The 14,420-nt window shown below is 37.5% G+C and overlaps 1 protein-coding gene across 1 annotated transcript; it reads left to right on the forward strand.

The window, feature by feature from the left end:
* Positions 1–345: 345 nt before the first annotated feature.
* Positions 346–10,014, forward strand: LOC110711251 (probable isoaspartyl peptidase/L-asparaginase 2). The gene is made up of 4 exons (XM_021889627.1): positions 346–585; positions 5,268–5,501; positions 7,545–7,631; positions 9,188–10,014. Exons 1-4 carry the CDS (start codon positions 421–423, stop codon positions 9,689–9,691), a joined length of 990 nt encoding a protein of 329 aa, XP_021745319.1. The 5' UTR covers positions 346–420; the 3' UTR covers positions 9,692–10,014.
* The last annotated feature ends 4,406 nt before the right edge of the window (positions 10,015–14,420 follow it).

Genomic DNA, 14,420 nt, shown 5'->3' on the forward strand with positions numbered 1-14,420 from the left:
TATGTACCCCTAACTAATGATCTTAATTTAATTGATAATCTTTTTATAGTACATGATTCTTAGAGGTGTTTTCTAAAACCACTCAACAAATTAGTAACATACTAACATATGCTATAGAAGGACAATATATTTGACATTAATTCCATTTTTTTAAACATAAGATATCAATAAACCTTGACACATCATAGACACACAAGCAATAAAAACGCATGTTGAAAATTGGGATTAATATTAATATTGTAATTAAAGAAACTTAATTCACATTTAATTAATTAGTTGGATTCCGTAAACAACTAACCCTCCTTGCGTTTCTCCTCCAATATTTAAGGAGGCAAATTACGAAAGAGTAGAATTACAATTCAGTCCAAATTCTAAAATATATTTTAGGTGATTCATTGAGAGGAAGACTTCATTCATAAAATGGGAAGATGGGCGATAGCAGTGCACGGCGGCGCCGGCATCGATCCGAAACTGCCTTTGGAGAGACAAGAGAAAGCCAAACACCTTCTTGCTCGTTGTGTTAACCTTGGTGCTTCTGCTCTTCGTACTAATAATCTTTCTGCCCTTGATGTCGTTGAACTTGTTGTATGTACTTTCTTTTCTCTCTTAAAACAACTTTTATTTAATTTTATTTTTAAAAACTTTATTAAATTGAATTACTATGTTGCATATGTTTTTTTTTTTTTTTTTTTCCTGAATTTCTGTTACTTTAATCGTTATTAATTATATTGCCAAATTCACAAGTGAAATTCATAAGTGAAATTAACTCTTTGTTTATTTGGACATGTAAATGGAGGATTTTGTGGTCAACATTATAAGAATTAAAGAATGTAACTCTCTACTCTATTAACACGAAGATTTTGAGAGCTTGGTAACTTTTAAAACGTTGATTTTGAAAATTGTGATATTTTTTTTATAGGTATTAATAATAATAATAATAATAATAATAATAATAATAATAATAATAATAATAATAATAATAATTGTTTAGGGTAAAAATACCCTAGACACGTGGACCAATGAGAGGAAGCCACGTGTCAAGCTCAGGGTAGCCCACGTGGCTTAAACATACTCTTGACACCTGGCGCCCTCAGATACACTTCTGAAATGGCGGCCCTAGAAGCTCCGTTTTATGGCGCAGCCCACTAAAAGTTAGGTCAAGTGACCTAGATAGGGGCACGCTCTTCAAGGACCCTATAAATAGGGAGATATTTCCCCATTTTGGGGACAGATGGAATCATTTATTACACCTGCATTCTTTCACATCAGAGAAAGACCTGAGCTTGGAATCCGAATAGATACCCACCTAAATTTCCGCATCTTTTTCTCTCCCTTCAAGTTTCTTACTTGTGCGTCGGAGGCGGAGCACCACCCAACCGGTGTCTCCGTTTGTTTTGCAGGTACAGCTCAGCCGGATCAGACTTCGTGACGTAACTCTCCTAAGGACAAAAATACCCAAAACATTTGGCGCCGTCTGTAGGGAGAGTACCTCGAAGATGGTTCAAGAGTCTGTACCACCCCCTAACCGTTCTGGGCGATGACCCAGAAGTCTTTACAGACCAGGAGGATGAAGATCCCCAGGTCGAAACCTTTACAACCGATGACGACTCTCTCAGAATCAAACGCATTTGGCCCAGAGAGACTCTGGAGCGGGGTGCCACCCAGGCGGGTGCAAGTCGACCCCCTTTGCAGCTGGAAGGGGAAACCCATACGGCCACAGGATCAGCACCTGTCACCCGAGACGAACTCATGAGGTTCATGACAAGTTTCAAGGGTGAAATTAAAGAGCTGATCACCCAGAGCCGGGCTGGCCCGAGTAGAGGTCAGTCGGCCAAGAAGGCTCCTCTGGACAAGCAGAAGTCAGTCAAAGATCAGCAGCCAACTCCCCATCCAAAGGAGAAGGCAGCCGGGACCATTGATTGGTCCAAGATTCTTCTTCCTAAGAGGAATACCAATAATACCCGCCGGACTCAACAGCCGGTGGGAAGTAAAAAATCATCTCTTGATGCCCGGGAAGTTATCAACCGGAAGAGAAATCAACAGCTGTCTGAATCGGCTTCTACGTCGAATTTTCTAGACAGTTTTAACAATACCTCTGCGGGGAATGCACCTTCCTTGCATGAGATTCAGACAGGCGGTAATACCGTCCACTCTGGCCCTCAAATGATTGGGGCTGCTCCATATGTACCTTCTCATGTCTATGGTCAGTACCCTCCTTACTATATGCAGCCGGCTCTCTTCTGAGGTCAGGCGGCATATCACAATGTCCAGCCACTAGACTGGCAGCTTCGTCTGCTCTGCCTGGGTGAAAAACCTTTTGCGTTCACCCGGGAGATAACCGAGGCGGCTCAACCGGCCAAGGTTAAGAATGTATTGGTTGGTACCTATGATGGTACCACCAATCCGGAAGACCACCTCATGGCTTACACCAACCTCATGTATCTACAGGGGTTGGATGATGTCATTTGGTGTCGTTGCTTCCCGGCTACATTGAAGGGCATTGCCCAACAATGGTTTGGTAATCTGCCAGCCGGGTGCATCGATAGTTTTAGGAAGCTTGCCTTCCTATTTGCTTCCAACTTCTCGATGAACATCCCTGCCAAGAAAACAAGCTTGGACTTGAGCACCATTAAGCAGGGGGAGAGAGAAGGGCTGCGCTCTATGTCAGGCGGTTCAATCTGATTAGAATTCAGATTCAAGGAATGTCTGATGTGGTAGCTTTTACAGACTTTTTCAAAGGTCTGAGAGACGGGTCGACTTTTAAGTTCGACCTAGTCAGAAAAGGGGATTTATCCTTACAGGCGGCTCTGAGGGAGGCGGAAAGCTACATTCAAGCTACTGACCTCTGCTCGCCTGGTATATTCGGACTCCAAGAAGTCCGACAAGCAGAAAGACAGCCGGCCAAAAAGAAAGAAGAAAGCAAGAAGAGAAAAGAAATCTGGGCGCACCCTTTCTTTGAACCTTGTCAATGATCGAACTTAAAGATATAAACTGAGTGCCATTTGATGGGCGGTTAGTGATTCTGACCAGCCGTCCCAGAAGAAGAAGAAAGAATTTAAACCGTACGTCCCCAAGTACGAGTTTAACAAGGACAACAATTCCATCCTCATGGAAATTAAGGACCGGCTGTCCCTAGAGAAGCCGAATCCAATGAAAAGTTTCATTCAATCAAGGAACAAAAATAAATTCTGTCAATACCATGAGGAAGTTGGCCATGACATCAACGACTGCTTCAGCCTACAACGGGCGTTGGACCGTCTGGCTGACAAGGGAATGCTGAAGTCCTACATTTTTAAGTCCCCAGCCGGGGCAAAGAAGAAGAATAAGGGTCAGTCCTCCAAGACTACCCCCCAGCCTGCTAGTAGCTCGGATATCGACAAGGAGCCGGTCTACACAATAGCAGGCGGGTTTTCATGTGGTGGCCCTACCATCCGGGGCACCAAGAGCCATCTTCGAAAGATGGACAAAGATGATGATGGGCAGGCGTCTGCAAGCTCCTCCTTCCCGGATGTTCTGATCACCGAGAAGGATAGGGGCAGTGTTCGCCGCCCACATGATGACCCGGTCGTCATTGAATGTAAGGTTGCCAATCAACTGGTTGGACGGATCCTTATTGACACCGGCAGCTCATCAGACATCATCAGTCTCCGGTGCTTGCAGAAGCTGAAATACAATGTCAGCAGCTTGCATCCGGTTACCCACCCCTTAGTTGGCTTTGGGGTGGAATGGTTTACCCAGTCGGAAGGGTTGATTTACCCATCCGGCTAGGTGAGAAAGGAAAAGGGCGACACCTGGTCGTCAAGTTTTTGGTCGTTGAGGAGTTGACCGCCTACAACATTATCTTGGGCCGACCAACCCTCAACAAATCCAAGGCTGTAATCATCCCTTCCCTCATGCTCATTAAGTATGAGAGGGATGACGGCTTTGTTGGTTCCTTGAATGGGGAACAGAAGACGGCCCGGGAGTGCTATCTCTCAGCCGTCAAAGATACCGTGGCCCAAGACGGCCAGGAACCAATAGACCTTGACAATGTCAAGGATGCTGATCCAGTACCAGCCCCACCAGCAGCCAGGAAGAAAAGAAAGGCACCTATGCTGGTGGAGGTGAAGAAAGAGAAATGTAGACACCCATTTGTGTCTCCCAAAAACCAAACCCAGTGATGAGTGTCTTTCACATCGAATCATAATCGAATGAAACGAAAGTGTGGAAAGGTCTAGTGTTGCGGAAAATTTTAATTCTTTTCTCTTCTTCCTGTTTTTGAAAACTTTATTTTAAGAAAACATCCAATATAGTTTGGTTGGTCCATGATATGGGCCCAATAGTGATGTAGTTGGATGGGGCTTGCAAAGACCTTTCCAACGATATATTATAAGCCCAATTCCGATGAATATTGAGGAATTTATGGCCAATTTACTAAACTGGGCCCAGTTTGAGCTTTATGTACGGCCCAATGATCTAGGGGAGGGCCTAATATAGTTTATCATTCCTAATGCAATTAGGAATGGTTTTAGTCTTCTAGAATGTTCTAGAAGGTTCTTTTCATTCCTAATTCAATTAGGACTCTTCAGAGTTTTAATCAAGATCAAATAGCATTTTCGATGGAAATTATATTATTTTATCTTTCAGTACGGGAAATTTATCAGATTTTCAAAAACGCGTTGAAAACCAGTTTGGCGTCCAACCCCATGCCTTGGCGCCTGGAACCAGGATTGGCGCCAGGCGCTAGCCACTGGTCCTGGCGCCAATTAGCCAGGGCTGGCGCCAATATGTTTCTGCGATCTTCAGACTCTGTTTTGTTAAATTATCTTTTTTGGATGATTTTCTCTATAAATATCGTATCAAAAACTCCGTTTTCAATCATCATCTACATCTATCATTCACCAACTATCTTCATCATTCACCAAGAATCATCAATTCTCTTCTTCATTCATCAACTCTCTTCATTCACAATTCATTCATTCTCTTCATCTACAAACAATTCATTCATTCATTAATTTTCAATAATATTAATTATTTAGTATTCTTTTCTAAACTTTGTTTTCACACACAAAATTCCGCATTCGCAAGATCTAGAAACACCTAGCCATATTCGAAGTTGCCTTCGCCCTAGACGTGAAAGGTTTTAATTTCTAAGGGTTTATGAATATTGTAATTCAAGTCAAAGCATGTCATGTAAAATAATCAGAGGAAGTATTATACTATGGTATTAATGTAATTAATATAATAATCTAATTTAATTCTATAATTATGTTTTGAATTGTTAAAAGGTGAGAGAATTAGAGACGGATCCGGTATTTAACTCAGGTCAAGGATCAGTGTTAACCGAGAAAGGGACGGTGGAGATGGAGGCAAGTATAATGGATGGCCTGAAACGAAGATTTGGCGCCGTATCGGGTTTGAGCACAGTGAAGAATCCGATTTCACTAGCGCGACTTGTTATGGAGAAGTCTCCTCACTCTTATCTTGCTTTCTCAGGAGCTGAGGAGTTTGCCCGCCAACAGGTTTTGATTTCTGAATTAATTTATTAGTTGCTTGAATATTTTTCGGTAATCTACTTCCCTTGTCGTTTTAGGGTGTGATCTATTCACATGATTTTCATTTATCTAAACTTATCTTATCAAAAGTTATTATTTGGAATTGGGTAATTTGTATCAAAATTTACTTTTCTTGACCTGAATATACATAAACTCAATTGAATTTAGCCAAATTTATCTGAACATATTAGAGGTGAAATAAGTGAAAACAAGGTGAACAAATTAAATAATTACAATTAATCAAAAAAATTTGTTATCATTGCTTGAGGAATGTAAATATTTAATTACTTAAGTGCTTGTTTGTAAAAATAAGTGAAAGACATGAAATGTCTCTACTTCCTTGGCAATCGACATATTATGATAATCAGTATCAAACAACCATATGCAATCAGCTTGCTCAACTTCCATCGACCATAATTAAAAGTCTCTAACTACTCAGCATTGTCTCCTAAACCAAGCACTCCCATGTTCGCTTCATTCGGATATACCTCCTCTCTTAACTATTAATTGCCACAATAGAAAAACTTATGTGAACCTAGTTCACAATAATATTATTGTGAATCCGAAGTTCTTCATGTTTGTAACTGGCTTTGGTATCAAACATAGTGACCCTTATATTAAATAGGTAACTTTAAATTTTAACATAGTAACCTTCAATAAAATTTGTGTGATTTTTAATATTGTTGCAAACCTGAAGTATGACGTTATGATCCTAATTTTAACCTATTGACCTATATTATTCATATTGACCGCTATTTTAAAATTTTCATTAAAAAAATTAATCTATAAAAACACAATCACTTTTATTTTAACAAAATAACCATTATTTTAACATAGGGACTTTTTTTTAAATTAATAAAACGACGATAGTAACTCTACTATAAGTGGTCCACAATAGATTAATGTGAACTGGGTCTATTTAAGAGTTTGTACTGCCCCAAAAGGGTATTATTGTATTATGCCCTGTTCACTTTATCTTAAAAAAGAATATTAATAAAATATTTTTAGTTCAGTAAAAATAAATCCAGTTCAGCAAAATAAATTTCATTTCAATAAAATTCAGTAACTTTAATAAAAATATACTAGAAAATCAATAAAAATAATTTCAGTTCAGTAAAAATAATATAAGTTCAACAAAAATAATTTCAATTCAATAAAAATAATTTTATTTCGGCAAAAATAGGATGAAGAGAACGGGACCTTATTTATGAGACATAAAATATATTCCTTTTATTGCAACTAATATTTAACGGAGAAAGTATATATTTTTTCACTCACCCTCTCTTAATTACTTCATTTATTTATTTTTATACTCACTTATTCTTTTAATGTCTTTAACTTTGTGTCTCATTTTCTTACACCGATTTATAATTTTATAAATCACGTTTATTTGTTTACACCCACTTATAATACCAATTCAAACAAGAAAATTCATGCTTATCTATGTTTATAACTATAAGGAATGGGGGATTGTATAAGGGATAACATAAGCACAATCATGCTTATTTATGCTTTTTTTTTTTTTTTTTTTTTTTTTTTTTTTTTTTTTTATCACCACAAAGTCTTATACGTTGTTAGTCACATGGGGTGACCACTTCACATAATCACATACAATACAATTAAATAAATAATAGAGGGTTACAGTGATGAGCAAATGAGATTACTTTTACGTATATAGGTTACTTAAATGGGAAAAAGGGGTTACTCTCTTAAATAAGTGAAATTATTCTTTCATTTTTTAAAACGAAATAATAGGGGTTACTCGAATGAACAAATGGGGTTACTTATTTTTAAATTTTTTGATTTCACTCATATAATGAATTTAGGTTACTTTTATAAATAATAATGGATTTACTCTTATAAAAAATGAGATTACCTATACATATAAATGAAGATTACTCTTAAAAATCACCACCGTGTGGCTAACTACATACAAGACTTACTCTTTTATCATACTTATCTATTGAAAATCAGGGATAGTCGTCCTAACTATGATAAGATCTTAATTAGGGCGTGGAAATGATGGAGAATGAGTACTTCATCACACAAGACAATGTGGGTATGTTAAAGCAGGCTAAGGAAGCTAATGCCATCCTGGTATGTACGTGTAACGATTAGTATGTATTAAATTATGTGACTTTATTTACTCTTTCCATTTAGGTAGACCATTATTTTAGTATCGTTTTTAATTCACATTCATTAATTTCTTTTATCTTTTTTTTTTTTTTTTTTTGAAGAAATATTTTATCTTTATTTTGTTTAATATTATTACACTAATGTGAACTTGTGAAACATCTCTTAAAAAAATGACGAGTCATCATGCATAACTTAAGTGGCAACAATGACTTTGTGAAATAATAGTGAAAATTCAAGTTGACACATATAGCATCACCCTTTTCTGGTACGTTTTACTCATTATTTGTTTATACAAATCGATAGTTGTTTCTATTTAACACAATCAATAATAAATTAGTGATGTAATGACAATTAATGTAGAAGGTTTTTTATTTTATTATTTTTTTAAAATTTTATTTATTATTATTACTCCATTCGTTTCAATATGATAGTCCCATATGGAATCAATCACATAAAATAAGAAAAGGTGAATATTTAGAATCTAGCATTAAAGTAAAAAACAATTCATAAATAGTTTGTCTTATTTAATTTTTTTGATTTTTATTTTAAGGAAAACATTAGTTATAATTGCATAAATCAAGGGAATAATTTCCTTACATAGAGTCATGTTATTAATTCACAATCAATTAATCTAACCACTCATAATTTATTATGCATAAAATAGGAAATAAAAACTAAGTTAAAAGTGGAATACATTGAATATGGGTAGATTTTTTTGAAACGCCCAAAATAGTATATGAGACTAACAAATTGAAACGGAGGGAGTATTATTTTTTTAAATTTTTTTTCCTCCATGCCTTATCAATAAAAAAAAATATTGCTAATGAACGTCTCTAGGGTGATAGATAAATATTTAAAATACGAATATTCCTAATGTAAATTATTGTAAGGAAAATTTGCGAGGAATGTCCTTTTAAGTAGTCGACCTTGTGAGAAAGACCCTTTTATAAAAAAAGGTGGCACAAAATGTCCTTATATCATGTTTGGGTTGTGAGAATGGTCCTTTGACCATTTTTCGGCGTTGACTTTTTTATTTTCCGGCCAAGAAAAGCCACGTGTAAAGCACGTGACTTATTAAGTTCCCTTTTTTCCCTATTTTCTCTCATTGTGGGGAGGATTAACCTTGAATTACTTTGAATAGCCTTCAATTTTAATTTACGGGATTACAATTGAAGTTTTGGTGTTAATTATTTTCACAAATTAAGGTTTAATAGGGAGGAAAAAGGGGAAAACGAGGGAAAAGAGGAGGGAGAAAAAAGAGAACTTAGATGTGACTTTTTTTGGCCGAAAAATAAAAAAGACAACGCCGAAAAATGGTCAAAGGACCCTCCTCACAACCCAAACATGATATAAGGACCTTTTGTGCCACCTTTTTTATAAAAGGGTCTTTCTTACAAGGTCGACCACTTAAAAGGACCTTCCTCGCAAATTTTCCTTATTGTAATTATTTAATGCAACTGAAAGGTTACATGTAATTATTTAATGCAACTGAAATGTTAAATGTAAAAATTGGTCAGTTTGATTATAGAATACCAACTACGGGATTGGAAAATTGTTGTGCCGTGGAAGCAGACAATCCAACAATGATGAACGGTCTACCAATGAGCGTGTACGCGCCTGAGACAGTAGGATGCGTAGTAGTGGACAAGGAAGGGCGATGCGCAGCCGCCACATCGACAGGAGGTCTGATCAATAAGATGGTTGGGAGGATAGGGGACTCCCCTATCATTGGGTCAGGGACATACGCGTGTAAACTTTGTGCAATATCTTGTACCGGAGAAGGGGAGGCTATCCTACGAGGAACGTTGGCTCGCGACGTAGCGGCTGTCATGGAGTATAAAGATTTGAGGCTTCAAGAGGCAGTGAACTTTGTGATTAAGGAGAGGCTTGATGATGGAGGCAAAGCTGGGCTTATTGCTGTGTCCAATAATGGGGAAGTGGCGTATGGTTTTAATACAAATGGTATGTTTAGAGGTAGTGCAACCGAAGATGGGTTCACAGAGATTGGCATTTGGGAGTAGAGATTATTAATTACTATCTCCGGTTCTTAATACTCGCCATAAAGAAGAATTGATTGTGAGACATAAAATATTCTTTTGTTGCGAGTAATAAAAATTGGACTTAGTACTTTTTTTTTTTTATTTTTTTTATTTTTTTTACTATGTCATAGCTAAAATTGTTATCAATCTTAATGTTATTGTTACAAAAATATTTGTCTATTATAATTATTTTTTTATTTCAACACTTGAAGTTTGGTAGACTAATCTTGTCTGTACTGTTTGATTATGTTATTTGAATATTGATATATGCATGCACAAAGTTTCATATGCGGCTGGCCGCACCGTATGGTCAGCCGCAATACAATATTTTTTTTTAATTTTTTTTTTCTCTATCTTCTCTATCTCCCATTCTCTTTCCTATTTTCTTCTTCTATCTCTCCTCTCTCCTCTTTCTCTATCCTATTTTCATCATCCCTCTAGTTAGCCCACTAAAATTAAACAAGTTAAATGGAGCAGCGGTGGTGGGGAGTAAGGAAGCTCCTCGTACTCCGTCGCCGAAAAAAACAAGCTAGAGGTTTTAAGGCCAAATTTAGCCATGAAAACTGTAGATCTAGAGTTTTTATGGATGAATTTGGCCTTTTTAGCCATATTCGAAGCCAATATTTATTTTGAGGTATTTGTTCGATTTAATTTTTTATTTAACAATTTTAATGGTTTTTAGTGGTACGGGAATTGGTGGTGGTGTGGTGGAGTTTAAGGTTTTGAGGACGGTGGTTGAGAAAGGTTGGTGTTGGTGGTGGTTACGGTGGGTTTGGGTGTGGGTTAATGATTACTAGGTCGGGGGCTACTAGGGGTTGCTAGATTGGTCAGGGGTTACTAGGTCGGTTAGGGGTTACTAGGTTGGTTAGGGGTTACTAGGTAGGGGGTTACTAAGGGTTACTAGGTCGGTTAGGGGTTACTTGGGGTTACTAGGTTAGGGGTTACTTGGGGTTACTAGGTTAGGGGTTACTAGGTCGGTTACGGGTTACTTGGGGTTACTAGATTAGGGGTTACTAGGTCGGTTAGGAGTTACTAGGTCGGTTAGGGGTTACTAAGTCGGTTAGGGGTTACTTGGGGTTACTAGGTCGGTTAGGGGCTACTTGGGGTTAGGAATGGCAACAGATCGGATGTTGCCAAAGTTATTAAAATCGGGATTCTACTTTGAATCGGAAGGGGCTATCAGAATCGAATCGTAAAATCGAATTGTAGAATCGTAAGTTTCTACCGACATGCATAATCATGACGTCAAATATAAATTTAATTAAATATATTGAAATTATGAGTTTGAAACCTAATTATTGATAGATAATAGTTATTTAACCATTAAGCAATCAATACTTTACAATATTTATTTATAAAAACCTATATAAACATGTTTCTTACTTGTAAGGATTTCGCTAGTTAAGAAAAATATGTAAAATCGGGTAGAATCGTAAATCGAATCGTATGATATACATGAATCGTAAAATCGTAAGATTCTAAGATTTAAATCGGGATTTTAATAACAATGGTTGCTAAATCCGAATCTGATCCGTTTAGTAAACGGACCCTGGACTCGGATCCGAATCCGAGTCCAAATCCGAAAAATCCGAGTTCGAATCCAATCCGACTCGTAATTTTCGGATCCGAATCCGGTCCATTTACACGGACCTCCGAAATGATCCAAATATTTTTTTTTATATTTTTTTTTGTAATGTCATATACCTATAATTGCTTGTACGTTCATTCCAATTAAAGTATAAACATAACATATTTAAATTATAAACTAAGTTACATAACAAAATTTTGCTACAAAATGAGCAAATAATTGTCCCAAGTTATTGAGCATATGCTTATACTCTCGTATTCGAACTCGGATCGTACTCCGTCAGACTTTGCGTTGGGTCCAAGTCCGATCCACCTCCTATTCGGATTTGGGCTATTTTATCGGATTCGGATTCAGACTAATTTTAAACGGATTCGAATCGGATTTTTTTTTTCGGATCGGATCGGATTCGAATCGAACTCGGATTAAATTGCCATCCCTACTTGGGGTTACTAGGTCGGTTAGGGGTTATAGGTTACTAGGTAGGGGGTTATTAGGGGTTACTTGGTCGGGGGTTACTAGGTCGGTTAGGGGTTACATGGGTTACTAGGTTAGGGGTTACTTGGGGTTACTAGGTTAGTGGCTACTAGGTCGGTCAGGGGCTACCAGGTCAGTCAGGGGTTACTTTGTCTGGGGAGTTACTAGAAGGGTTACTTAAATGGGGTTACTTAAAGGGTTACTAGAAGGGTTAATGATATGACACCTTGCCGCATCGTACGGCCAGCCGCACCAGAAACGCGCTGATGCTAATGTAACTTCAGTTTTCTCTCTCAAATCTTTGCTCTATCTTTTTCTTTTTTAGTAATTAGGGATCAACTTCACACCTTGGAGTGTGGAGTCCCTTGGAGCTAACTAAGTTTAAGGATTGTGCTTTCTTTTCTTTATTCTCAATTTTAGTAGTTTTTAATTGTGTGTAAATGGAGGATACCAAATCGGATGATCCAGATTTACTAATGGAAGATGTCCAACGTAGTGTTGACACAACCAAACTTATTGTAACTCACATATCAACTGGAACTCAAGATGATGTTGTGACGAAGGACAAAAAGGTATTTTGAGTGCAAAGCCCTTGTCTTTTAGAGAAGCGGTAGCTGGCTCCAGTCAATGGTTTAATCAACCCCAGGAATTAGCAAATATGTCTTTGGAATGGGAGGACCTTCAGATAACTCCTCCCAATCCAGAGCTGGCTATAACTTTCCCTAAGGAGGTGCTAACAAAGTTACGTTCACCCTGGAAACTATTCCTCATGGGCAAGTGTTTAGGTATTAATATCCGAACATCTTTCATGGATGCCAAGGAAAGAGTTATGTGGAAGATTAAGGGTGGATTAGAAATCATTGATATGGGTGGTAATATCTATCTTTTCAGATTTTCATCCCAAGATGATTATGATCGAGCTCTTTACAGGGGTCCTTGGTTCATCTATGATCACTACTTAGTTCTTTGTAAATGAAAACCGAATTTTAGGCCAAATATTTCATGTTTTGAAATATATGGCGGTTTGGATCTGTTTCCCGGAATTACTAGTTGAATATTACACTACAAGAAAAAGGCCTGTTCCGACATAAAAGTTCCGTCGCTGAAAGTCGAATTTCCGTCGCAAATCACCTTTACGACGGAATTCCTTTGTAACGTTCCGTTGGAAAACCTTTCGTAGGAAAAAGTTGATTTTCCGAGGAAAATTCCGTTAGAAAGGGGTTTTACGATGGGTTTTCCGACCGAACCTGTTCTGTCAAAGTAATTTGACTTTCTAGAATAATCCGTCGCAATATTACGACAGAAAAATCCGTCGATGAAGGAACCTAACGACGGAAAAATCCGTCGCTGAAGGAACCTCAACAACGGAAAAATCCGTCGCATAGCTAATATGTTGCGACGGAATTAAATTCCGTCGCTAGTTTTCGACAGAAAATTTTGTCGCTAGCTACCGACGGAAATTAATTCCGTCGCAACCTATTGTCTTTGCGACGGATTTTTCTCCCTTTTATCCATCGCAAAAGTTTTTTCCAACGAATTTTATATTTATTTTTTCCGTCGCAAAAAACTATTCATTTCAAAAAATTCTGGTTTTTTTTTTTTAAAAAAACATCATTAAACTTATATTCCTGCACCTAATACCTGTGTAAATCAAAATAATAATCGAATTACGGAAATATTGATATATATATTTTCACAAAAGCTATGCTTAAGTAGAACATACCCAAAAGCTACATAATATGTAGTAAGTTCTACAAAAGCGAGAACATAATCAAACGCTACATAAATTCAAATTAAGTACATGTCCATACTACATAAACCAAAGCTATTCTATATAATTAGCGGGGTACCCTATCTTGCTCCTCCACTACTCGAGTCATCCCTGGGGTCTCGACGCCGATGTTGAACGGTGGAACATGTGTCGTTGTTGGCGAATCGACTCATGAACTCATTCCACCTCTCCTCGGTTCTCCTCTCCATTTCGGCCACTTCAGCTTGAATTCGAGTTCGCATCTCAATTTCTATTTCACTCCGAAGTTCACTCCAAATTTCACTCCTGAGTTCACTCCGAAAGCCTCCACCCTATGTTCCATTTGTTCCTGCATCTGAGAAACAACGAACAGTGTGTACTGCTGTGAAGACCTAAAAAATCGACCCATCTGGTTTCCGTAGTACAATTCTGCACTTTGGCCAAGTCCCCTCACCCGACCCTTCTTGTTGTGACCACCCACACTCTCCCAATACAACTCATTAGGACTCTTTTTAATCCCTTGAGTGGTGGCTTCTTCAACCATCTTCTGGTAGTTCTCCTACAAGAAATACATCATACAATAATATATAGTTTAAAGAACTTACCAACAACATAAGTTACAAGTAAAACAAATAAACATCCCACCTAGTTTTTTCCAAAAGTTTTGAAAATCCCACCACTTTGTGAGATGACGTCATTGTGGGACCCACAATTTCGTTTTCCCTCTCTTTCCCTCATTCTTCCCTTGATTTCCCCTGTTCTTCTACTCCGCTCTTTCAATTTCATCTCTGAAATTTGATGTCATTTACAAAAAATTTGCAAATTAGGTTATAATTTCTATAATCTAACCTAAAACGAAGTGAATTGATTAGATTAGTTAGGGTTTGGGTAACTAAATT

Source organism: Chenopodium quinoa, unplaced genomic scaffold, assembly GCF_001683475.1.
Source record: "Chenopodium quinoa cultivar QQ74 unplaced genomic scaffold, ASM168347v1, whole genome shotgun sequence".
NCBI classification, from domain to species: domain Eukaryota; kingdom Viridiplantae; phylum Streptophyta; class Magnoliopsida; order Caryophyllales; family Amaranthaceae; genus Chenopodium; species Chenopodium quinoa.

Excerpts from the sequence above, each read along its gene's own strand:
- LOC110711251 (XM_021889627.1), top strand. The coding sequence starts at position 421 with ATGGGAAGATGGGCGATAGCAGTGCACGGCGGCGCCGGCATCGATCCG. Across the intron at positions 586-5,267 it reads TTGATGTCGTTGAACTTGTT|GTGAGAGAATTAGAGACGGA; the intron begins GTATGTACTTTC and ends AATTGTTAAAAG. Across the intron at positions 5,502-7,544 it reads AGGAGTTTGCCCGCCAACAG|GGCGTGGAAATGATGGAGAA; the intron begins GTTTTGATTTCT and ends GATCTTAATTAG.